Below are 25,604 nucleotides of genomic sequence, written 5' to 3'. Positions count from 1 at the left end.
AAGCCTTTCAAATCAGCAGCAATTATTTTTTACTTCATAGGCACTTTAAAACAGTCGCACAGAAGTTTGCAATACCATGTAAATAATCTGGGTACATTTTTTTTTTACTATTTGTTACTCGAACTTCTGGTGCATTCCTTCTTTATACCACATTGGACACTAATGTTGGGACACTGGGCACCTCGAAGTCGTAATTAAGTGATAATTAGCGAAGAACGTAAATTGAAATCGACTTCTGAAGGTGCGAAACGCGGCATGTTTTTTAATCTATCCGTCCCCGAGATCAAGCGTAAATTCTCATTAGTAATCATCATACATTTCTTAGTAATTGTCCTTGTGAGGATTTGGTGTTACGTCAATATAATATCCACCTTGTTCTTGCCACCTGTCTATGCAGACAGCAAATTAATATTCTGAAAAAAGGTGCCTATTAGCTTTTCAAGTTTTGTTCAAAAAATAATAGGTTTGGAGCTCGCGTTTCTCCCAGGTTATAGAAAAAGAAGGAACTGTTCCCTCGAATTATTAGCTTCTGGTTGGTCGACTAATAGGGCTGATTAAGTTTTGAGTAGAAGTTTCGTGCAACAAGACCGGAAATAGATTGCCAAGGAAATTGCTAATTATACGAGACACGATATCTACGATAAATCTGCATCATGAACGTATTTTGTAGGTACAGTTGTATGTATGGCAAATTTAAACGAGAGTGGGTCTTCATCTTTGGCAGGTTTGGCATTTAATTCGATAATATTTTTACCCTTGCGTCAAGACCTCCTACGTCAACCTCCGCTGAGAGAGTTATTATTTCAAAACTAGCGACAGGTAAACATCACGATCACAGCCATTTTCGTTATTACACTGTAAATGAAAATATAATAAAATTTGATGTTCCTATTTAGTTTCTTTTTATATACTATTTTCTGATACTTTCACAAGCTTTTTTTTTTTTTTTTTTGGAGTTATTTGTTTCTATCGGATTATGGAAGTAAACCTTCTACAAGTACGAGCAGAAAAACCGAACAAGTAAATAATGGAACAGATTTCTGTTGCTTGCGCAAACTGGCCTGCATTGCGGGTGGTTTTAAACAAACGGTAGCAAATTAACTTCCTCTAATATGTAATGTCAATTACAGGCTAAGAAAAGGTAGGGAAGATTATGCTTCTCTCGCTACAAAACCGTCTATTTTAATTCAAAGCATGGATTACATAGATATGATACAAAGTGAAATTATGTTCACATCACAAGATAAGAAAATTGAAGTAACTTGATAATTTGATAACTGAATTAATCCAATTTCGACGTTGTTTACAAGACTTAAAAGGATCGGGTGATTGTCCAAGGATTTACGGTAAGCACCTCAAGTTAACTGTTAGACACTTTTTCCAATTAAAAGGAAAATACTCAGCATCAACCTTTTATCAAGTAAACACAGCTGTTTTTTTTCCACTGCTGTCAGTTTCGTTTCATATTTTAGAGGTAAAGCTGCTGATTTAAGATTCGTTTCACTTCTTCGTTTTAGATTCTGCCAATGCATCATTTTTTAGAATGAATTGGTTATGAGCACAAATGCGTGTAGTATTTTATCACATCACTTGCAAATCTACGGCTAATCGGACATCATCAGCGACCGTCTGGGCTCCCGATTCAAACGAAAGACTTAAAACTAACCCTTGATCGCGAAGAGAAGTAGATGGCCTGCTAAGATATCATTCAATTTAGAAAACTGGACAGAATATCGTGACATTAACAGTCTATGCTGCGCCTGATTTTTTTTATTCTCGTCACATGTCCGCACTTCACAAGACTAATACGGTACGGCGGAGAGATTTGGGGCTCACCCTGCGTAAGATCGAATAGAAAGGGTGTGATTCGAATTCGAACAAATTAGGTATAATTTCTGCCTATCGATTCGTTTCCCAAATTATCAAAAATCCTTCAACAGCCATCTTTAGCTAAACTGAAGACAACTTAATGAAGACACTATCTATATGAATTACAAACCAGGTAAAGAGTACATTTTCAAACTCACCCTACGTCCGAGTTGGACAAAGGATTACTGAACTCCATGACACGAAAACGAAAAGCAGAGAAACACTCATTCTTAATCTGCGACGGATGTCTCTATCTAATCACTCTCAGATACAAGTCAATATAGTATCGAATAATCACCAGTGATGTCTGGTCGAATTATGCTTAAACAAAAGGTAACAACGACTAATGAAAGATGGCATAATATGACTCACAGTTAAAACAACGCTTTAATGTGCATGTCAGACATAAGCCAATCATGTCACTTTTTCGCGTGACGGATGACTCAGCACACCACAGCACGTATATGCTTTAATTCTGTTCTAATTGCGCATTTTTAATGAGGAAAGAGAAAACGGTTATTTAATTAATTAGTTTAACAAGGCTGGCTGAATATGTCTAAAGGATAGCCATTCTTGTGTAAATGTAAACTTTTTCTTTATTCGAAGTAAGACATAGGCAAGCTAATTCACTGTCTCCAAGCGATATTAAAAGGGATCTTCTGCAGTTAAACCTTGGATCACAGTAGAAAATAAACTTCAAAAATTCCGGCCGGCTTCCTTATTACAAATAACTAGGCGCAAGATAATTCAGTTTGAGATTCTAGCTATTTCTTCTCATCGCATCAAGCTTCTTGACTGGTATACCCTTATTTGTTTGAATGTTATTTTTGTGAACTGGATGGCTTATCAAGTTGGTATCGTTAATGATTTCCCTTTTCCATACCGCGTGTTTTCCCTGAAATTATTTAATTCTAAATGAGAAATTCTCGTTGCTTTATACCCAGATCAGACATGTCTAAGAATATTGGGGGTGAAAGGTGCTCCGAAATCAATAAGATTTAAGATGCAATATCATTTAGTCAGAGTTTACACTTTTTCATGATGTGGTTAAACTTTGCGTTTTTGCAATTTTGCTTTTTGACATCAAGTTTCTGTTGATAGTTCCCAGACAGCAATTTTTCCTTTAAAATAATCAAAAATTATCCCTTTTTGCATTTAGTATGAAGACCATGCCCCCATGTTGGCGAAAATATCTTAAAGTCTCCCATGGGCGAAAAAAGAGGAAGATAAAAATTGTCAAGTGGACGTAGTTTAGCTAAACCACATGCTGTCAATATAGAAGAAATTGTGATCATTATCCGACCAGTGTTTATATTCACAGTTTGACTTCGTCATTCTTAAAATAGTTTATATTTCTATTGAAGAAGAATTCGCCAAAGGGTTGTGAGAGAAACAGAGCACAGGGCTAGGGATAGATTGAAGTGGAGAGAAGGTGTTGCGGCCCTATATCCCAAGTGGTGAAGCGGACAGTTATTAGTTATGTAGTTTACCCGGCAGGTTGATGTCGTTGCCCGGAGTGTGGCCGTCATCATGTCAAGGGTGCGAGTTGGGGCGTTCAATGTATGTGTGAACCAGTACAGCCAGTACGCCAATCACCAGTTGCCTGGCACTAAGATGGACCACATCGCTGTACACGTGCTACCACTATAAACCTTTCACCAGACACCCCCATGAAACGAAGAGGATTCAGTTAATTTAGTTTTCACCTGTAATCATGGACAAAAGTCTTGAGACAAATTTGTACTCTTGGCGCTTTTGCACACACGCCAGACAACAGTCGCGAGCGAGAACAACTTCACCTGCTTAGCCTCTCCGCCCAGCCTACCTACAATGTGTAATTTCGCCTAAGTTTTAACATTGTATTTAGTAGGGAGGAGAGAATAACATTAGTATCCCAAAGGGCTTTCGCCCACCATTACAGTTCTTGATTTGTTTCATTACGGTTTTCAGTCTGATGATTTATGGATTTTTAAAAGATATTTTACACTGGTTAAAAACCAACGCAAGATTCAAAGGGCGAAAAGAACTATCCCCCTCCCCTTAAGAACAAACAAACAAACAAAAACCAACAAAAGAAAAAACCTGCGAACCTTTCTCGCTATATAAAAACCGTTGTCAGCGTAGACAACAAGAAGAGAATCTTGGCAGTGGAGTCGAAGTTAAAAATTACATTGTATAGTCTTGTTAATGTAAAATTATAACTACATCAGTGATTGACAGGGAGTGGCTCGGCGAGGTATCAGAGTTTCCCTGATTTTCCTAAATTCTTGGTTCCAGACCTCGCACCAGTTGACCGCGTACTTAAATTTTATTACGGCCGCCACACAACACAAAATACGAGCGATGAAGATAAGCTTGCATCTCCTTCCAAATCTTAAATTTGCTAACCCTGAGAAAAAAAAGATTACGGTCCATCCGATTGATACGGTGTTGTCGTTTTAATTTGTTACACGGTGAAAAAAAAAATTGTCACCAAGTTAACGCTCTTAGAATGTCTAGTTACTTGTAATGTGGGTAAAACTGAATTACCTTGACCAAAAAAAGAAAAAGAAAAAGAAAACGAAAACGAAAGACATCCAGACTTTCAGGTTAGAATAAGTGCTAATAAATGGCCTGTAATGGATTTCAAAAATAACCCTTAACTGTCAACTCAAAAGTTAACTTAGCATATACATGTAGGTTAGTGATACTAGAAGCTGTGAATTTGATATGTTTTAGAGAATAGTATTTACATGTAAATCTGTTCATTTAGAGGCTGAAATAATGTATTTAAAACCTGGAAAATCGGACTCAACTATTACTTTTTTTCATAGAACTCTAGAGAATATCTTATAGTGGCTTCATTATCAAAAATGTTTGCTGCCACTGCAACATATCCCTATCAAGTTGTCCGGTCAAGGCTTCAGGTAAGGACTGTGCAGGGATTGTTTGATGTCGTTCTACATGGTGCAGCACTTCCCCTGTAAAGCTTTTCAGACCAGAGGGCGTTCCAAGAGCAGCGGGTCATGGAATACCTTGCATGACTTTGTATGACTGGTAACCAGTCTACAATCCCAATGTTGATAATCAGGTGATTTTTAGCAGGGGTGGGGAATACGTGATCCAGCTCAGCTGTCCCAACTACGTTTGTCCGGGATTGTCTGAAAGAGATGTACGAAGAATTTTCTAGTGAAGGTAACGCAAACGATTGTCATGGCGTCACAGTATTTTAGAATTTGATTTCGGGTCAATGACGTACACTTTGTCTCTGTAAATTGGACAGAACTTTTCTACGTCAATGTGGATTAATAATAATCGATATTTAAACAGGGTGATCCCTTCAGTCGCAGGACTGGTATCAACGGGGGCCCTGTAAACGTAAAATAAAAAGAGCATGTATAAATAATATATATCTATAAAAAAACTAACTACCGATTAAGGCTCAGTGCAGATATTCGTGGAATATAACTCGTAACCGCCTGTAATAGAACGAAATTTGCGATCTGCTTCGAGCAAAATGGGATTTAGAGCTCTTGTCTATTATCTAGGACATTTTCCAGGATTATTAATTCGCGAAGTAGCAGATCTTTGTGTCATTTCATGGAATAGTGTTAAATAAGTTGATCGAAGCTTACCCGTGAACAGTGTTCAGATATATCACGATTTCACGCGACACAACAACTTCCGGGTTACATACATTTAATTAACGCGCATGGATAACCAACAACGGTTAACTATTTGAAAGTCAGCGTTTTGCAACCTAACCTTCGCTGATCTTCCCAGTTGGCAGAAGGTACACAAATTTCGCACTTCACATCATTTGAAATGCAGGATGGAAGCAATTTGGTGGCAAAATAGTAGAGTTTGACACTTGAAATATGATTAACCATTTGTCGGAGACAATAAGTTAACTACGTGTCTACCCTTTCTATCTTAATTGAACGGTTAACCATATAAACCTTCTCGCAAAGCTCTGTTGTGCTAGTTCTTGATCCCAAACAATGTTAAATAGTTTTTAGTAATTCCTATAAAGCGGAAAGACGTATAATTCGAATGACACGAAGCAGTTTAGAACCAAAATGTTTTATCCGGTGACACTTCCAAAGCCGTGAACAAACCTCGCTTTATACGTATACACGTTCCGGTATTGGAGAGGAAAACGAAGAGAGACATGCCTAATTTAATTGCGTTTAGGTAGCCGCATCGCTTTATTGCTGTCCACTGATAAACTCCGCGAGACTGCAAGGACAAGGGGAAAATATTTACTTGCTCGGTACCCACTGTTTCAACCGAATTTGCATCATTTCTGTTTCGCGCGAATCAACCACCCCTCTAAAGAAGTAGACAAGATCATTTTTTCAGTGCAGGAAATAGAAACATCCATTTCAACACAATATCTTGCGCATAGTTGGATTTTAGAGGGGAACTAGTGAGTCATTTGCCCCTTGAGAAGCAATAGAGGTTTATGTCACGGACTTATCGATCGCCTACCGTAGAAGGTCATTTAAAAATATGACTTTACGTTCTTTGGCGCCTACCCAGGTAAAACTTGTCGTTGCATGCTGTTTCTTTTTAGTAGCGCTCGTTAGCTGTACCCGCGAGATGGTACAGCTCCACCTTTTCTCCAACTTGGTTTACACCGAGTGGTTTGATATTCTTTAAATTCTTCTTTCAGACAATTCCAGACAAAAACGTTGGGACACAAAGGAAGTTCTTCCACGCCCCTCTCCCGCCCCTCATCTACTTACAATGTTGATAATCAGGTGATTTTGTCCCTTTTTGTTGAGAAAAATGCGACATTTTCCAACATTGATTAGGGGAGATGGGGGATACGTGATCTAGCTAGTGCAACTGTCGCAACTACTTTTGTCAGGGATTGTAGAAGAGGTTAACAAGCGAGACAACCTAGCATGCGGGGTGTTCAACTATTAAACGAAACTATTTGAGCTACATGTACAGTACAACCGTTGCATTTTTTAGCTGTTTGTCCCTCGCTTATTGCAATTTAATGTTCAGGCTTTTAAAGTAAATGCTGGTAAAGTAAGGAGGGGTTGGAGGTGGGCGGGGACTCCCATTTGATTTAACAAGGTCAGTGTTGCTCGTCGTCTAGCTTAGGGGTGTAAATCACGGATTTTGGTCTGACTTAGGATGTTCACACTACTTTTTGCCGTCAGAGTATTTTTTAGGGTGCTCTCTCGAGAGGAAATAAAAACAGAAAAGTAACAAGGAAAATGTTGTCATTTCCGTTTTAAGTGGTATTTTTGGTGGGTCAAATAAAGCTCGAGCCACGCGTCGTGGGAAGAACAGACCTCATTTTAAGAACAGATTCAAAAGATGGCGGTGTTTGCTGAGAGGAGGGCTCTATATTAAGTCACGATACCTGAACTGAACTATCGCAATTGTCAAATTTCTAATTTTAAGAATCAGTACACCATGGCCGAGTACAAAGGAGCAGTGGACATAGTACGAAAAACGCTCAGGTGAGAGACGGGTCGAGATCTCTTACTAAAAGAGAAACAATGAAATTAAATATTAAATGGTTATTGTGTTCGACTTAAGCTGACAGTGGATGTCTGTTCACTGTCTTTAAGTTGTATTTTCCTGTCTATGTTTGCCACTTAGTTATGGCTGGTTTGCAGTGTCACGCCGGCAAAAATAAAAATCATAACCATTCAATAAATTAAGTCAAGAAGCTGGAATATGAAAGATTATTGATACATAAACAACCTCGCCAAGATTTAGGTCTGTGCAGTTTTTCATTCTCCCGTTATTCGGAGAAGTGTTTCACACAAATTTATTGAGCTTTGTATGGAGTCGCCATGTTTGTGCCCCTCGGAGGGACACAAACATCGCGACCGTAAAGTTACAGAAACATCTGTCATTGAGGTTTGCCATTGAAACGCAACGTTATTACTCTAGAGCTCCGACACATTGAAATTAATACTTTTTCTATAGCAACAACTGTTTAGTTAGCAAAAACTTGAGCAATAACTCATCTTTTTAACTATCCGAGAGCCTTATGGGGCCGCCATTTTAATGTCACACAACGCATAAACTTGGAAATTCAAACGTGCCCTACTTCAAAATGAGGAACCCTGTAGAGCTTAAACGCTGCAAAACATCAAGTTATTAAAGGGTCTTACATCTGATGAAATTGAAACTTCAGAAGGATTGGTAATTTCTTATTTTGGAAAATGATGACGTCACATGAAAAGCGCAATTGAAATTTACGGCGGTATCTGGCTTGGATTAAAAGTTCCTGAATTTCCAAATCGAGGCAAATGGTACAGAAATGTCCTACCAAAGTCTCTGGAAATTCTGAGAATTGTTAAATTTCCGAAAAGGGAACCGGCATTCGACTAAGATATTCGAAAAAAATTCTGCGTGCAAAATAAAATGGAACGGAAATCCACGGGAAGAAACTCGACAAAATTTGGGCATACCAAAGTCTGGAAATTTTGAAAACTGTTGTTCCACTCGGGAATTGCCGGTCTGGAAATTCAAACCAAAATTGTGGATGTAGTGGAAAGCACCCTCCATCAAAAATATATGTATACAACCGACATTCCGCGGGGGGGGGGGGGGGGGGGTGGGGGTTCTCCGTTACATGAGCTATATAGGTATGTGCGGCCCCCAAGGGTATGGTTTTTGAATCGTTTTGGTAATAAATAGGGTATCGATTTAAGCTGATTTTGGCCCACGCCGAGTTCGCGAGTCCGCGATTCCACTCATCTCATTTAGCAGCGGAAAAATCCAAGATGGCGGCAACAATGAAGGGCGGATTATTCAAATTTATGCTAAATAATTTCATCTTTCGAAGAGAGTTATGGGAAGTCTAAACCTCGTGGCTGAGTTTGACAAAGATGGCTGCGATGCTGGTCAGGTATGCTTCATTTTGATCTGTTTTTGAGCATTTTCCCGTTCAGTTTTGATGAATTATGTCTGTTTTTGTCCTGAAAATTTGTTATCTCAGCGGTGGTCGATATGGCAAGAATTTTTCGAAAATCTTGAATTTAGGAGCAGCAATTGAAAATCTGAAATCATACGTTCCTGCAGACAGGAATGTTGTTTCTTTCAAAAAAGTTTTCGGTCTGGTCGCTCTGCTGGGGTGACAAAATCTTTTACGGCGTGCGTAATTATGTAGTTTAAGACAGGTATTAATGTGAACTTAACAAAACTTTGGACTTGATGTACTGCAAAAGCTCATTTACCGTATCTGTGCTTTTATTTGCTTATGCAGGTAGACAGGTGTCTCTGATTTTACAATTCCACAATCAAGAATCTTTCAAGAGATGTCTTTTGGGATTAGCCAACAAGTACGTGGGACTTGATCAAAGAGAACTGGAAATGGCAAGGAAAGGAAGACATCGTCGTGTGTCAACAAGAATTGTAAAGAAAAGGAGATTTCCAATTGGGGAATACAAATATGGTATGAGAAACTTGAAAGCAAATTACTTGTTGGGGTGCAAGTCATTACGAAAAGAGAAGGAAAAGTTGGATTCTGTTTTGGATGAGGTCAGTCTCATGAATGTATGTGTCTACAGTGCCAGATATATGTAAAGTTAATGTCTTATTTTTCCTGGGACACTGAAGAAGATGGTGTAACTTTTTTTCTCGAGAAGCTTGATTGCAACCATATTAAAGTACTGAGCAATTCAGAACTTCCACATGCCCCCCTTCCCCCTTCCCCACCTGAGGTATTCTAGTTTTTTGAGTTGTTCCTGCTGGCTGCTGCTGATGTTCAAATGCAGCACTTTATGCTTATAATAGGGATTCAAATGCCCCCATTTCTGGAACTTGGCAAAGCATGATGGACCCATGATGGAAAATTCCCAAGGAGATTTTTAATGAATCATTTTTCAAATGATGTAGACAGCTTTAGCAGGCCTTAATCCTCTAGCCATAACACTTCAAAGGACACATTTTCTCTCATTAAATTCCCCCAACATCTCAATCTTTATCATGATTTTCACACAGCCCAGGCAATTTGGCACTTGATGGGCATATATATTGCAGGACAGCAATGGTCATTTAATTATTTTATCTGAGTTTCTTATTGATGTACTTCTTACTGACCTAAAAACGAGAGGTCAGTGATGCATATTCAAAGGAAAAGACAAAGTTGAACTTGGCATCCAGGAAGGTAAAATATTGAAATGAGAATATATGGACGGCCAATGTCCAATGACCGACTTTTATTTTATAGTGTTTGGTGCTGAAAACGTTTGCCAAGATATGTATGTCTAAATAACATGCCTTGGTTGATAACTGATCATTGTGTATAGAATTCTACTCATGTTCTTGCCCTGTGTACACAGCTGAAGAGGATTCAAGAGAAAGAGGCTGCACTATCTTCTACCAAACGACAACTAGCACCAGAAACAATAAGTAAGGATATATACATTTGCTTTATTATAAACAGCTTGGCAACACTTTTTTTTAATATTTATTTATTGCATGTCAAGTTTAGATGTGAGACCTCTTGATGAGCTCTCAGGGCAAACAGTATTTAAATCTATTTTAATGAAAAACAAAACACAGGTAGAGTGTGTGGCCCTGTTTATAGCTATTCTCTCCCTAGTTGCCCTTCAGAAGTGGGGATATAAATGCCAAAATCGGTAATAATGGTTTTCATTGTTTAAACTTGATTTGTTGAAGTTTTGGATATGTAGTATTTTAGTATTTATTTGAAATAGTGTTTCACTGAGGTATTCAGGACTTTCGATCAAGATGGGCTAACCTCAAGTTGTACTGTTTATTACATGTACAGTAACTTTAATTAAAATCAAATCTATGCATTCACAGTTTCACAACTTACACTGTGACCAAGGTAAATAATAATATTGAGGTCAGTGGTGTTTTTCTCTTGTGTGCCTGAGGTGACTATAAGTTAGAATTTACCGGTTATGGGAAACATTAATACAATGAATGACATCTTCTGTTCTCCACAGGGAAGAGAAAAATACTTAAAAGGCAGCATGAACCTACTCAAATCAGTGATACAAATTCAGAAGTACTTTCAGTTCCCAAGACCGAGATTTCAAGCAGGCGCAGAAAGAAGGAAACTCTGGAGAGCTGCAAAGAGGTTCATGGAGGCACCTCAGATAACAAAAAGCCTGCCTTGGATGGCATGTGGGTTACTTTAGTAAACAAAGCCTCACCTAAACAGCTTATTGATCATGTTGCAAATTCCAGCAAAGTTGTAAATAAAGTGCTAGAATCAGTTGTTAAATCCATTGTTGAAAGCTTTGAAATCAGTAATGATAACTCCCTATGCAGTGTAAAAATACTTTATAGTAATGGTTTGCTTAGTAAGGAAAAGTACAAAGCAATAGGGTCCAATTTGTCCATGTGTTGTACATGTAGTACTACTAGCAAGTGAAGAAAAGCAATTCAACTACTTAAAGGTGCATGGATCCCTAAGCTGTTGACTTGCGAGAAAGTCAAGCAGCATATTAAAAGTAACTGGAATGTAGCCAAAGTTCATGACCTATCTGAGTTGTATTATGACTTAGATGAAAGTGAGCATGTGAATGGGGCTTATAGAGAGCTTACTGATCTTTTACTTGAACTGGCTGACCTCTTTATTTTTATTGATGAATCTTTAGGTGAAAATTCACACCTTATGCATTTTGGTGAGGAGAGGTATCATTTTCATGTGGCATGTGGTGCCAACGGAGCACCTTTTGGTAAGGATGATGAAGCCACAGCGTGGCTTCTATCGTTTATTAACAGTGGAACCCACATTACCAGTGAAAAAGAAAATTTCATTTTGGCAGGAGCCAACTGCTCAGAAAATCACATTGTCATGAAAAGGTTTGCAAAAAAACTGGTTCACGAATTTCAATCCATCAAGGAAAAAAACCTTTCATGTAAGAAATTTCAGTGTTAAGTTTTCACTTGAATTGTTTCCATCAGACATGAAATTTTCGGCATCGTATTCTGGAGAACTCAGTAATGCAGCTTTCTTCTTTTCTTCTTTTGGTAATGTAAATGAAACTAACAAACACATTACAAATGGGTCACTTGGACCTGAGCCAGGAAGTACATGGCACCCTTGGGTTTATGCAAAGAGATTAGAAGTGGTTGAGGGTGTGAAAAAGCTCAAGGAAAAGTTTGATCAATCATCTTATGCAGAATCAACAAAGAGAACAAAAGTTCTTGATTTTATAAGAGGGAAAGAATCAAGGCAGGAATTCGAACCTTTAATTGGTCCATATGTTGATCTTGGACTTGGCGAGCCCCTTCATAATGCTAACAATGCATGGCAATTTATCCACAGTACCATACTGAGTTTGAGTCTTGAAAAATCCAACATCCCTTCTTCATGCAAAGATGTTAATGATGTTCCAGAGAATTCGTCTTTTGCCAAGTACCTTTCAGTACTCAAAACAGAAGTTAAGGCTGGAAGGCTAATGAAAAAAGTGACAAAATGGTTCAACAGTGGTCGAAAAAATAGCTTTGACTACAGATTTACAGGCAAAGAAAGTAAGAAACTTAGCCATAAGTTTATGTACCTAGTTTCAGCTTTGGAGAGTGATGATGATCCACCTGAAACCAAAATGAGACTTTGTGCAATTGCAAATTGTGCTTTAGAACTGAAGGGGACAGTTTCACTTTTTTCAAGGGTAAACATAGATGGGGAAGACTTAATGGCATTGAAAGGTCATTGTCAAAGGTTCCTTAATGTTGTGTCCACACTACAAAGTGTTAATCCAACTGTTTAGACAATAGGATATGTTGTACCATGCCACGCTGAGTTCTTGTATAAGAAGTATAAAGTTGGTTTAGGCATTAATAGCATGCAAGGCCGAGAAGCTAAGCATGTAAGATTACAACAATATGCCAAGCATGCTAGTCTTGCAACAAGATGGGAGGTTGTTCTAAAGCATGATTTTGTTCCAATGTTTGGCTTAGAAGGGCTGACCCACATCACTTTGGCTACACCAAATGTACTGACCAATACATCCCAGCATGTGTCAACAATGACAATTTTTGCTTTTGTGGGTGTCCAAAGGAAACTGATAAAGATAAGTGCAAGATGTGTTCCTCTGATATCTACAGAGAGGTCACTATTACAGCAGGTTTGGGAGAGCTGTCTGAAGGTTTGAACATGTTCTTAAGCGTCTGTGCAGAATAGATTTCATGTTTCTGTGACAGTGGTTGTAAGATGTTAAGTGACCAAATCACTTAGTCTAGTTTTGCAATAATTGATCGTAAGTTACTACCCACATTTTCAGTGCACTGTATGGTCATTCAGAGATCAGGACAGTGGGTGTCCCATTTACTATTTAATTGCAAACTCAAAGTTGTTCTATTATTGAGCTCTTAAGCATCTGTGCAGAATAGATTTCATGTTTCTGTGACAGTGGTTGTAAGATGTTAAGTGACAAAATCACTCAGTATAGTTTGGCAATAATTTACTACCCACATTTTCAGTGTACTGTATGGTCATTCAGAGATTAGGACAGTGGGTGTCCCATTTACTATTTGATTGCAAACTTACTGTTTTGTGCCTTTTTTCAATTAGCGCAAATCATTAATATCACTCTTAAGGTTGACTGTTATTAAAAATGTGTTATTTAACACTGTTTGTAACTTGTCAATTTCCTCATTGGTAATAAAAGTTAATGACAAGTGTGGTCCAGTCTCGTTTTCATTTGTGCAACCAAACATCTGTATGAATCCAACTCATTCTTACTTAACATAACAGTACAGTTATTAAGTGGCACATTCTCTCTAAACATTTTTCATCACATGGACTTGAAAAAATTATATATATTTTTCATCTGGAATGGCATGGAGAATTCAGATGATGCCTGATGCTGGGGCTCAAGGTTAAGTAAAAATGCAAAGCACTGCATGGATGTTTTTTTTTTTTTTTTGTCTGTTTTTGTTTTAAGCCGGTATTTTGCAGCCTCCTTTGCAGTCATCGTTTGTTTATGCTACCTCCCCCCCCCCCCCCCTCCCCCACTTTGTTGGAAGTGAGCATGTTGTGCCTTGGTAATTCATTGCGTTCGTACCTTTTGATAAGGGCATTTTTCTTCCCAGGGGGTGGGGGACCCATATAAAACAGATGGAAAATATGGTAGTCCCCCAGGATTCTTCTTACACTAACCATAAACAGAACAGGTATTACAACAATGTTACATAGACCTACAGGTCAATAAAAGCTGAGTCAATGTTTTGTCACAAGTACGTTGTGAACATAATGATATCAATTAACTCAACAACCTTCACTGTTCATTCAATTCAAAGTAAACTGAGGTACCCCCAGTCGGTTGTAATGTCCATATCTGGTCTTGACCTGCAGCATTTCTAGTGTTTTAGAGTAGTAAAAGGTGGCAGGGTGAGCTAGATTAATAATGACCCTACTGTAAGAGTTATCTTTTTCCATTTTAAACATCATGTCATCTCCTTTAATGCATTTCGCGTACTTGTTGGCTAACCCCAAAAGAAATCTTTTGAAAGATTCTTCGTTGTGAAATTGAATTTCTTCTATGTTCTTAGTATTTTTCGTCAACACGCCACCAGTTTCTGTAAGTGAAGCGGTTTTGAAACAGAGGAACACTTCCAATGGCATATGTCGCTTTAACCTGACGGTCCAAGGAGCTGAGCCATTTGTCTTTCGCCTCAACTTGCGCACAATGCTTTTGTTCCATTGGACGACTGACCTCGATAACCCTCGATAACATACGGGATGGTTGAGCAAGGTGAAACTTGTACCCTTTCTCCGGGGCAAACGTATGCTTTTTTTACAACCGCTCTAGTCAGTTCTATCAGTTCTCCACCAATCTCCTGATTTAATTTCTTCTTTGAGCCACTAGACGTACTAACAACCTCGTCAACCACACGATGAACTGCCACAACAGATTCCGCCATCTTATAATTCAACTTGCTGCTGCGCGGTAGACCGCTGAGACCTGGATTGCAGGCTACATTTCCGAAATGATCGAAAATGGAAGCGCGCGAGCTCGGCGTGCCATTTCGGTCATAAATAGAGTATGGTTTTTGCACTGTAGCCTTAATATGCGTATGTTTTTGAGAAGAAGCCACTTTTTCATCATTATCGAAAAGAAAATTAACAAAAGCCCTTCACAAATTATGTTTACAGTAATTTAACATTGGTCTGAACTAGGAAACTAATTAACAGGCAGGTCTGAAACAGGGTTTTAAGTTAAGGGTCAGGTCATAAATAGGGTAGTGAATATTGCAGAATTTGGTCATAAATAGGGTAAGGTTTTGGGAAGCGGGCCGCAGACCCCTACCCAATTTTGCTGGGAGTACCCCCCCCCCCCCCTTCGGGGGGCGACACTTTTAGAAGTAGAGAATGATTAGTGTTACTTGTTAGAATCAGCAGAGGGACACCTTTTCAAACCCAGCAGGTGTCTTAAGCTTGACTGGGTAAAGCGAGGCGTGTCACTGTAGTTACATCATTGTCGTCTTAACGTGGCATCTTCCTTCGTGTTCCATTTCAAAATTATAGATACGAAGGAGTGAAAGGATTTTACAAGGGACTGGTTCCTAATGTCTGAGGTAAGATGAATTTTTGACAGATACAATAATCCCAAATTACCACAATTACCACAAAGTCTGAGAACATGCATTCTTTTTTACGTCTCCCCGCGTTGTTGTCAAATCCCAGTAATAGGGACCAGGATTGTAGTTTGGGTCATTCTTGCTGGCGTGACGGTATCGCAGTACAGCATGCATGGTAGGCTTTTGTACAACACAGTGGAATAGATAATGTATCTACTTTACTCGGGTGTCCGTATTAAGCGGGTTCTCATAACAGACTTAGCGAACACATGTTTTGTCGATGTGTAAATAAATCATAACTTTATTTCTCAGTGCCGATGTATTTAGCTTAACAGAGCTAATTGAGGACGCTCTAAATTACAATTTATTGTAACAGAAAAAATGGCAAAAAGTATTGAGTATAAGCCTATCTTATCTAAAATTGTATACATAAAAATTTACTGAATTAAAATCTACTTCCAAAATATCTATTTAGTCTATGTAACTGAAGAACAAATATACAAATGTCTCGCACTCAATTTAAAGTCAAGTGCAAGAGCGTCAATACTCATTTATTATAGTAAGTTTAGTGAAATTAAAAGCTTTCATTTTCTAACAGATTAGAATTGGTGCATAATATATCATATCTGCAGTACTCAGATAACTAGTGTTTGTAAAACGCGGTCAACTTTGTATATGAACTTGTCACTTGAGATACAGAAAAATGTCCGTTGTCGCTATTAAGCGGTCTCTTTATCTTATCTCCTTATCTCCTTGTCATTATTATTGAGAACAGCGGAAAAAAAAAAGAAATTAAAAACTTAGTTGAGTTTTGACTGAGCTTCAGAGTTCGCGTGTTTTTTAAAGGCGCAATAATTCAACGACTCTTTCACTTGACGTGGTTAACAATGTTTGAAACAAAGACACCAGTGAAAGAAAAAGCCAAAATAATTAAATGTCACAAGCAAACACAGACAACAAAGCAGCAAGATGGAAAAGGAAATAAAAACAAAACAAACAAAGGAAAGAAGCAAACATTAAAACAAGATAACAAGCATGCAAATTAGGAAACAGACATCAAAACAAGCAAACGAACAAACAAGCAAAGTAACAAACATAAACAAACAAACAAACAAACACGAAAACTAGGAAACACGAAAAAAAGATATTACCAACAACCAAGCCAACTCGAAACTAAATTCTGAAGTCAATAAACAATCAAAGCAGCACTGAACTAGCAACTGTCTGTCCTTATTATTAATAATTTTTTGTTTTTGTTTTTCAGGGTGACTCCAGCTTGTGCCCTTACCTTTATGGTGTACGAAAACGTAATTCACGCTCTAATGTCGTCCAGTTAGCATCGAGGGAATTAATAGTGAAATAGAAAATGCCAGAGCAGTCTGAACGATTTTCTTTATACTTCAAATGTTCTAACTGGACCCTTGGTTTGAGGAAAAGGATTTGGTTGGGTTAGTTAGTGGCCATTGTTCAGGAAAAATCTAGAAATGGGTGCATACTTTTTTTTTTTACCGCAGTTTTAATATTAAAGAACAGCTACAAATGATAAGAAAAGAGGTGAAAAACTCTCAAGAGACATTGTAATGGAGGTGGAATTTCGTCCGGTTTGATGTAACAACAAGCCTTACTGCTTGATGCATGTTCTTATTGGTCGTTCGTTGGTTACATGGTTGATTAACAACTTGAGTCTGGTATGGTCGACTCAGGCTGAATATTATCAATTTTGACATGAAACGATCTTTGGAATGTCTCTAAATTAGTATTATTAGTAAAGTGTTGTACATGATATATTTCATTCCGCGCGACATCACTCGAGTGAGTGTAGAGTCACATGTATTATAGTACTACAGTTGTATAGCAAGGATAGAATTGGAAATAAAAAGGAAAACCCATTAAAAAAAAAAAATTCCTGCGCAGCTTGCACTGACCGAAAATTGTTAACCCTGTGCCCCTAATCTCCTATGATTTCCACAACATGAAACAATCTGTGTAGAAATACTTGTACGCCGTGAGCGACGGTCGAACTGAGTCTTCAAAGGTCCAGCATTGAGGCATCATCCCACAATATAACATTGCCTTTAATAAACCTTTTCCGCTTGGGCGGTTTGTTTTTCCATAACAGACCACGCAATATTCTCTAGAGAATCGTTCTTTCATCCATGTAAAAAATTACTTATTCACATACACGGAACAATTTAAAAACTTGAAAGGAAGAATTCTGAAGACTATCATCACATGGTCTGAAATGGGGCAACAAACCGCCTAGTCGAAAAAGGTCTAATGCTAGGCAAATTCCTTCGCTAGATCCATTTGCTTGTTTTTCTTGTACCCAGGCCTGTTAGTAATCGAAAAGAAAGTAAACGTAACAGCTGTCACCCAATGTCTAGGTTTTACAGTAACGTCATTTGAAACTGGATTAGTCAGTGCTGCAGTAACGGACGGGACAACTCCATAGGTAACCCAACTTGTAGATGTAGTAGGAGCTGCAGTTCTTTACTTGGATGGGGAATGATTCGTCACAACAGGCAAACTTATTAATACAGATGTTTCTTGTGACTTTACCCTCAGCCACTGTAGGATGACCACCACTCAACCAGATAGGATAGGCTGTATCACAATGGAACGTCTGTGGACATGTGGTCACCATTTTTGTGCCTGCAGCTCCTTGGAAACGATACCAGCCATTGAGGGTGTTGTCACATTTGCCGTCACCTTGTGTTTCGTAGTCATATCGTCTTTTTGCATCGGTCAGATTTTGGTAATTTTGCCAGTGACATCCATCAACTAAAGAAAATACAAAAATGTGTAAATAAATATGTGATAAACGCAGAAAGACATTTGAACAAGTACGAAAAAAGTAAATCAATGAAATACGTAATTGAGAATTGATTCATGCTTTAGCGTGCATCATAGAGTTGCTCAATGCGCAGCCGAGAGAACCTCTAGCGTCTTTAATGCTCTCCGATTTTTCGTTTGGCGCATAAAAGTACATAAAATAACTAAATTTCCATTGCTGTAAATCACGTGAAATAGGAAGAGGTGTACTAATAGAACATCATCGTATTCTCGGTATTGGACTGGAACTGCAACCATTAAAAAATTGTGCTGGAAAATAATCATAACCGTAATATCTACAGAATGAGTGTCGGCACCCCCATTCCCCCTTTCAATGTTGGAAAATGGTATAATGCAAACTTGTATTGGACTAAAGTGTTATGTCAACATTACACAGGGGTAGGGAGGGGCAAAATGCGAAAAGAATGACGATTTCTAACGCTTGTGACCATGGCTGTAGCTTAGAATGGAGGCTCGTATGGGGAAATATCATCAAAAGGAGATTAAAGTCATTTGCATTTGAAAATACTCCCCGCATTAGCCGCAGTCACAAGCTACAATCATGGACAAAAGTCTTGGGACAAATTGGCTCTTTTGGCGCTTTTGCTCACACGCCAGAGGCGAATACAACTTCACCTGCCTAACCTCGCCCCCCACCTCCCATACAATGTTGAAAACTAGTACCTCCAATTTCACCCGATTTTCAACATTGTGTTGAGTGGGGAGGGGGGGACAGCAACGCGCTTTTAAAGGATATAGCAGCGTTTTGTTTTTGTTTTTGTTTTTGTTTTTGAAAATGAGGTGTGTCTTACACATAATGGGGGATGGAGCGGATAGCAACTCCTTACGGACAGGTTGTAACTAAGTTTAAGCAGCGTAAAGATACTCATGTTATGAACCAAATTATATTGTACCTTCACAGGTTGCACCGTTCTTTACGAATCCATCTTTACACTGGTAATAGTACGATCCATGCGTATTACTGCACGTAGAGTTAGCAACGGCGTCACATGGGTTGCTCTGTGCATCACACTCATCGATATCTGGGAGATAGAATGTGATTTGATAGTTATATTTTTATGATATCTTCTTGCGTTTCCACCCCAAGGGTTTATGAAACCGACTCTGTGTGTTAAGCATTGTGAGTCATGCTGTGCTTTATTTTCCTCTCTCGTACCGGCCTGACCGTAGTGCAAGGGAGGAGTGGGTGTACAGGATCACCTTCTGGGTTTTCGTTGTAGTAAGACATGGAAAGTCCATTTTACGTATAATGAGATCTCTTGGTTTGCTTAAAAATTCGTACAAGATAAGTTGTTGGTTTTTTTTCTGTTGTTATGACGTCATATGACGTCATTTAGCCGGCCATGTTGGATCCACTAACTTGGATTTCAAAATTATTTTCTCAGAAATAACACAAAAACTGCGGGGACAAACATGACAATAAAACGCATGTTAGAAAACAAAATTCATTCAACTTGGCGTTTCGTATGTTTCGACATACATCTTCAGAAGTGACCGTTTAGAATAGGAGTAACCACTGAATTTTAGATAAGTAATTGACAATAACAATGACAGAAGCTGGGAAACCTTTGCATATTAAAAGATGCAAACTAATAACGACAAAGCGTTTCGCTGCTAACATTATCATTTAGGGAAGGTTTCAGCTCTCTAATTAGTAGAGTCTCCTTTATCTTGGAATGTGTATCTGACAGATCTTTTGCTAATATCTCAAAGTGGTCCCATTTTACGTTGTGACCAGTTGACGTGACGTGATTGCGGATGCGGAAACAACGAAAAGTGAGCGTGCGGATGAGGTTTACTTTGTATTTCCTAGGTGTGAAGGAGTCCCATTTTCTGTACAGGCCGGTAAAGGTCTTCTTTCGGTGAGTAGATGTTGACAAAGTATGACTGCGGCGTTTGATGAGGATATCCAGGAAATAGATTGTACTGTTCTCTTCAAATTCAACGGCAAATTTGATATTTGCGTGACGGCAGTTATAGTAGTGTAGAAACTGAGTTGCTATGTTTTACTGTAGAACAAGGTGAAGGTATCGTCAACGTATCGAAACCGGATGTAAGGGCGAGCGTTGTTGTTAAAAACCCTTTTCTCTTCAAAACGACACATTAAGATATTGGCTAAAACAGGACCTGAAGGAAAGCCCGTTGCCACACCGTCAATTTGGCGTTTTATTGTCATGTTTGTCACCGGAGTTTTTAGGTTATTTCTTATTAAGCTAAGATGGCCAAAGAAAAGGAGTATTGTCTCAGAAGGTCGGTATAAAATCGTACGTTGTGGGAAAATTAGTCCAAAATAATAATGATAGTGAAATGATACTAATTCTGCAATGTTGTCGAAGAAAACAAGAGAAAAGGAATTCGGTTATAGACGACCCAACAGACCATTTCAGAATTACTATACCTTTTGCCTCTTTCTCAAAGGGAGTCTTGGTGCCCACCCTTTCGCATGCAAGTTAAATTCGTTTTCATCTGAACGGTTGTGTTCCAGGTCTCGTTTTACTCCAACTTGGAAATGGCCCATTTGACCTAAACCTCTCTATATAGCTTGACCTGAATATCTCTGGTAATGTCAAATGGCGTGAAAAAACACACGACAAACTAACATTTTGAAAAAAGGATGAATGAATTGACACTGAAAAAATTCTAACGAAAATCCAAAGGCCAAAAGTTGTAGGCATTTTGTTAAGCATAAGTGCTAATTTCAGCGCACTTTCTTACAGGATACTTTCTAAATAAAATAAGTACAGTTCATAGTACGTAACCTGGTGATCCACTAAATTCTGTTTCAGCAAATAACCTATAACTTGTGATCATTAATTATTTGAACATTACATTATTGGTCTCACCCGTGCAGTTGTGTCCATCTCCAGTATATCCTGGATTACACGTACAGTTGTATGAACCATGAGTATTAACACAGTCAGCGTTGGCATGACACTTGCGCGAAGCTGAAGTGCATTCGTCAACATCTGAAAAAAGAAAGCGACAACAACGAAATATTTTCCTCGTGTTTTATGCAGACTAATGATCTCAACTCCAAACTGCTTTTGGTTCTTTTTGGTTAAAGAGTCTCATTATAGAAGACGGTTTTCGTTTATGTTGTATTATCCTTCAGTTTTTAGCTAGAGTATTCTAAAACTACACCAAAAACTGAATAAGTAGTCAATAACGTTTTTATACAAGAAATGGTAATGCTTAACTTTTAATCGCGGGTTAGCGTCATCCGGCTTACGAAAAACCCAAGCCAGGACACTAATTGGATTTTGGTAACTCGTGGCAGGGGGGAACGAGGGAAATACGACTCAATAACTTAAAGGTTAATTAAATCATGGAAATAACAGTCGATATTGTGAGAAGATAACCATTGTCCCCAGGCTGTGATAATACATTGGCGAGATGAAAGTAGCAATGTATGTTGACAGACAGATGTACATTTTGGGACACTGGCTGGTTGTTTCTTTGCAGGAAAACTTCACCGATGATACCATAACGTAAACTGTCTTACCCTCTGTACAATCCTGACCCTTGAATTCAGGAGAACACAAACATCGATATCCTTTGTTAGTAAATTCCGCCTGGCACGTACCGTTGTTCTGACACGGTTTCTCTCCACAGGCATTCTTAGCCAAGAAGAAAGAAAGATAAAATTTTGGGTTAAATTCTCACTTTATTCCCAAATTTACTCCGCTTAGTTCCTATGAAAACCTAAAGACAGACAGACAGACCACCTTTATTGATGCACGACATCGTAATGACTCGATTTAGCGCCCGGGGTGCTTTTTGTTTTTTTGGTAGCTCAAGGGAGGGCGTTTATTCGAGAAGTCCGCTTATTCAGGATAGGGCGCTTATTTCTTACTTGAGAAACAGGCGAATGTTCAAAACAAAACTTTCGCACGGTATTTATTAACAGAAACTGTAACAGTAACAAATATACGGTAAATGTTCAGTTAACGTGAGGGAATTTTAATCATTTCGACGCCACTTACGTGTCACTTACGGTACATCAGTAGGTAAATAAAAGCTTTCTGGTGCGGCGTCTTCGACGTCCGATTCGGTGATCTCGAAAAAGAATCCTTGTCGCGTGAAAATAAAATAATTGCTCACCGTAAAGGAACGGAATGTTAGCGCTTGTGGGAATAGGGGCGCTTACTAGTTAATAAAAACACATTCAAAGTGGGGCGCCAATTCGAAAGGAGGCGCTTATTGGAAGGAGGGCGCTAAATCGAATCATTATGGGGTAATGCATAATAAAATTAAAATAAAGTAAAATTAAATTAAACTTCGTACAAAGTTTATACATGATAGATACAGTTCATCTAAAATTCTACTAACATAAGATTTTACAAACTGAATGGGATTATTAATTAACCAATTTTGCTATTAATTAAGCTAAGCACATCAGGAAAGTTGATCTTTCGCTCAGCTACTTCATATTTTCCGCTCTTTGATCGTTTCAGATGAATTTGATTATAAACCTAATTTGATTAGAAACCTCACACTAACCTTTGATCCACGATATATGTAATTTTGCATTGACTTTAGATCACTAGGGTATTCAAAGTGAGTTGAATTATTCAGTTCACAATTAGTGATCGCCGGGGACCTTAATTCCATGTTATAACTGACACAGTTGGGTTCCATAAAGCAGAGAGCTCCGCAGAAGTCTTTGAAAACGGACTCAACGGCTTTTATTACGTGGTTAATAAGTCGTTTGCCTTGAGACGAGAGCGCGGATCGGAACTCCAGTTGACGGCACGGGTCTGTTGAGTAAAGAGTCAGATGATCGATAATTATCATTAGAATTCAGTTTGATTTTCTTGAATACGTACAGTAACCACTCCCATACAAGTGATTCGTTTTAAGAGATGTTCCTCCTCCAAAATGATGTCTTATTAAGGAATATGCCCCCCCCCCCCCTCTTAGGTGGGGTCATCTTATGTGACCCCTTTTAGACGGGACCTTATCATGTATCGCGTCAGGGACTCCCCGGTTGATGCCTCCACCGGGGGTACCCACTGAGGAAGTGGAGTGTTCCCCCAAAAGCCTTCCAATACGGCTTAACGGTTTTCATCACGTTAGCCATAAGTCGTTTTCCAAGCATGAAACGATAGCTGGCTCAGACTGAATTCCAGTTTGCGGCAGGGTTCTGTCAAGAGACAGATTGTCGAAAACTGCCATTGAAATTTGAATTTGCTGTAATCATGATAGCCGCGAGCTACTATGCCAAGAACAGGAGACAATATAGCGTCTTTAGTTACTTAAATGTCTTAAACAACATGGCGGAAATCCATGAAAAGATCGAAAGGCACGATGGTTCACTGGTGCTTACGTTGCCGGAAGTGCATTCGAAGTACTTATCTTGGCATTTGCTGAATACGTATAGGTAGTGGCAGGAATGCTAGTGCAGTGAAGGATTTTGACCTCAAGTTTACATTGGAGTCAAAAGGCTCGCATAATTTTTAGGGAATATTTTTCTTTTGTATGAGGCTACTCCTTCCTGAGTGGTACCTAAGTGTCTTAACAGAGGGGCTGCCGAGGAAACATGCTTTTTATATTCCTTGGAGAACTGCATATTTGGCGATCTCGTGCGATGAATAAATCAATTACAATCAACTACAATATTTTTTTTGCGACAGTTGATAGAATTGCTAATGCATGGAACAAGGTGTTTAGATCCTCTGATGTTTTAAGAGAGTATCCACGTAATTATTCGATTTTTACGAAGTACTGTTTCTCAATGTGTTTTAACAATGTAGTGATCATATGAACCCGGTTTCCGAGATCTCGCTTCGCCACTATTTTCTTCGTAAAAATTTCGATTTGTTCGTATGAGAAGCCGGGCTGGCCCGGTTACAACCGAGATCTCGGCAGCCGGCCGGGCTGGAAATCGTTCCCATATGAGCACTCTAAGGACCTCTCCATATGAGCCCGGTAACCGGGACGAATTTTGTTGTCTGTTCATACGGGAAATTTCAGCCCGGTCGACCGGGATGAAATCCAAAGAAACGCAACCAAAATGGTAGAACATAAACTTGTATCGTTCGCGGCGGTCGTAGCTTTGTGGATTCTTGTAACTTTACTAATAAAGCTAATTCGCATACTCCTAAAGTGGAAATACATAGGTACAAGACAAAAAGTATGCCATTTTTGGCGCTATGTTGGGAAAGCGAAGCCATTTTATCCAGAAAGCTTCTTCCCGGTTACCCGGGCCGGCTGAAGTGTTCATATGGGAAAATTTTCATCCCGGTTTCCGAGATCTCGGTCAACGGGCCAGCCCTGCTTCTCTTATTAACACATCGAAATTTTTACGAAGGAAAGAGTGGCGAGGTGAGATCCCGGAAACCAAGCCAGCCCGGTTGACCGGACTCATATGAAAAGGCTCTTAGACTACTCTAGGCCGGTTACCGGGACAAAACATTTTCAACTGTACACGACCCCACGCGGTTTCACACGTGTTCAAGTTACACCTCAGGAAGCTGAATGTGTGTATACCCAGTTCTATAGCCCACAAAGCCAGCAAGAACCAAGTGGAAACTTTTAATAACAAAAATAAGTATCACAAGACTGAAGTGATCAGTGTAGTGATTAGTCTTTGCAAACACAACTTTAACCCACCAAATGGAAATAACACCAGTTTTTAAACTCTCAGCTGGACAAAGAAGTTGAACTCAAATTTCAATACTTATTGTTCTGCTGTTATTTCTATTCTTTGTTTATATTATTGTAGTAGTTCATAGATAAATCTTGTTAATTAGTTGAAATTTACTTTTTTTATCACAATATGGAACTATTAAGCTGAAAATTAGTTAACACTTCCACTCGCGAGATCTAAAAGCTAATTCTCCTAACTGATGACCATACATTAGCTTTGCTTCTCGGAAAAATTTGGTAATATATGAGAACAATATCCACTACGTGATAGCTCCTCTACTTGACAATGTATCCAAATTGTAATAAAAATTTATCATGTGACCAAGTGACCACTTCTGGGAACAGGGTTATGTAGTTCACATTTGATTTGTTTTAGATTTGTTCAAGAATATTAACTACGTCAGCACCGTCAGCACCTACCCTTTCGCTTCCCAAAATGAAACAGAAGGATGCTCCTTCCTGCCATTTCCAGTGCTCCTTGAGGCTGGGTACAGGTAGTACTCATAAACCACAGTTAGAGTTTAAAGGATCTTTAAACGATATTGCTGTCAATGACATTTTATTTAGTTTAAACTTAGGTGTTGCGACAAGCAAGTGAAAGTTTGAGTTCCAAATCAAAGACTATTCATTACTAAGTCTGTGAGCTTTCTCCTGAAAACAATCCCTTTTCCTGCGTCACAAGATTGAACTGGATAAGGAATGTTCTTAAACTGCAC

General features: G+C 38.8%; 2 protein-coding genes, 1 long non-coding RNA gene and 1 pseudogene across 4 annotated transcripts; 3 read left to right on the top strand and 1 right to left on the bottom strand.

Annotated features, from left to right (window-relative positions):
* Nucleotides 1–4,709: 4,709 nt before the first annotated feature.
* Nucleotides 4,710–16,724, top strand: LOC149104548 (solute carrier family 25 member 32-like). The gene is made up of 3 exons (XM_089271044.1): nucleotides 4,710–4,775; nucleotides 7,270–7,328; nucleotides 16,652–16,724. Exons 1-3 carry the CDS (start codon nucleotides 4,722–4,724, stop codon nucleotides 16,722–16,724), a joined length of 186 nt encoding a protein of 61 aa, XP_089127170.1. The 5' UTR covers nucleotides 4,710–4,721.
* On the top strand, nucleotides 8,481–9,235 carry LOC149104550 (uncharacterized). Its single transcript, XR_016201278.1, has 2 exons — nucleotides 8,481–8,731; nucleotides 9,089–9,235. It is a non-coding gene; the product is annotated as an uncharacterized LOC149104550 (long non-coding RNA).
* LOC149104549 (uncharacterized) lies at nucleotides 9,937–13,490 on the top strand (annotated as a pseudogene). The gene is made up of 3 exons (XR_016201201.1): nucleotides 9,937–9,991; nucleotides 10,167–10,236; nucleotides 10,800–13,490. The product of XR_016201201.1 is annotated as an uncharacterized LOC149104549 (transcript).
* Nucleotides 16,725–17,275: 551 nt separating the features above from the next.
* Nucleotides 17,276–23,034, bottom strand: LOC149104547 (uromodulin-like). The gene is made up of 5 exons (XM_089271054.1): nucleotides 22,741–23,034; nucleotides 21,743–21,857; nucleotides 21,084–21,206; nucleotides 19,134–19,262; nucleotides 17,276–18,168 (listed from the first exon to the last, which is right to left on the bottom strand). The coding sequence occupies exons 1-5, from the start codon at nucleotides 23,032–23,034 to the stop codon at nucleotides 17,801–17,803; spliced, it is 1,029 nt and encodes a 342-aa protein (XP_089127180.1). The 3' UTR covers nucleotides 17,276–17,800.
* Between the last annotated feature and the right edge of the window lie 2,570 nt (nucleotides 23,035–25,604).

This window comes from Orbicella faveolata, unplaced genomic scaffold (genome assembly GCF_042242905.1).
Source record: "Orbicella faveolata isolate gen_17 unplaced genomic scaffold, um_ofav_v1 contig_34, whole genome shotgun sequence".
Classification (NCBI taxonomy): domain Eukaryota; kingdom Metazoa; phylum Cnidaria; class Anthozoa; order Scleractinia; family Merulinidae; genus Orbicella; species Orbicella faveolata.
This window is presented reverse-complemented; position numbering and strand designations above follow the sequence as displayed.

Bases quoted from the DNA above. Each gene is read 5' to 3' on its own strand.
- LOC149104548 (XM_089271044.1), top strand. From the start codon at position 4,722: ATGTTTGCTGCCACTGCAACATATCCCTATCAAGTTGTCCGGTCAAGG. The intron at 4,776-7,269 runs GTAAGGACTGTG...TCTAATTTTAAG, and splicing joins TTGTCCGGTCAAGGCTTCAG to AATCAGTACACCATGGCCGA. The intron at 7,329-16,651 runs GTGAGAGACGGG...TTTGTTTTTCAG, and splicing joins ATAGTACGAAAAACGCTCAG to GGTGACTCCAGCTTGTGCCC.
- LOC149104547 (XM_089271054.1), bottom strand. From the start codon at position 23,034: ATGATAATTATCGATCATCTGACTCTTTACTCAACAGACCCGTGCCGT. The intron at 21,207-21,742 runs GTAAGACAGTTT...TTCTTTTTTCAG, and splicing joins GGGTCAGGATTGTACAGAGG to ATGTTGACGAATGCACTTCA. The intron at 18,169-19,133 runs GTACAATATAAT...TATTTTCTTTAG, and splicing joins GAACGGTGCAACCTGTGAAG to TTGATGGATGTCACTGGCAA.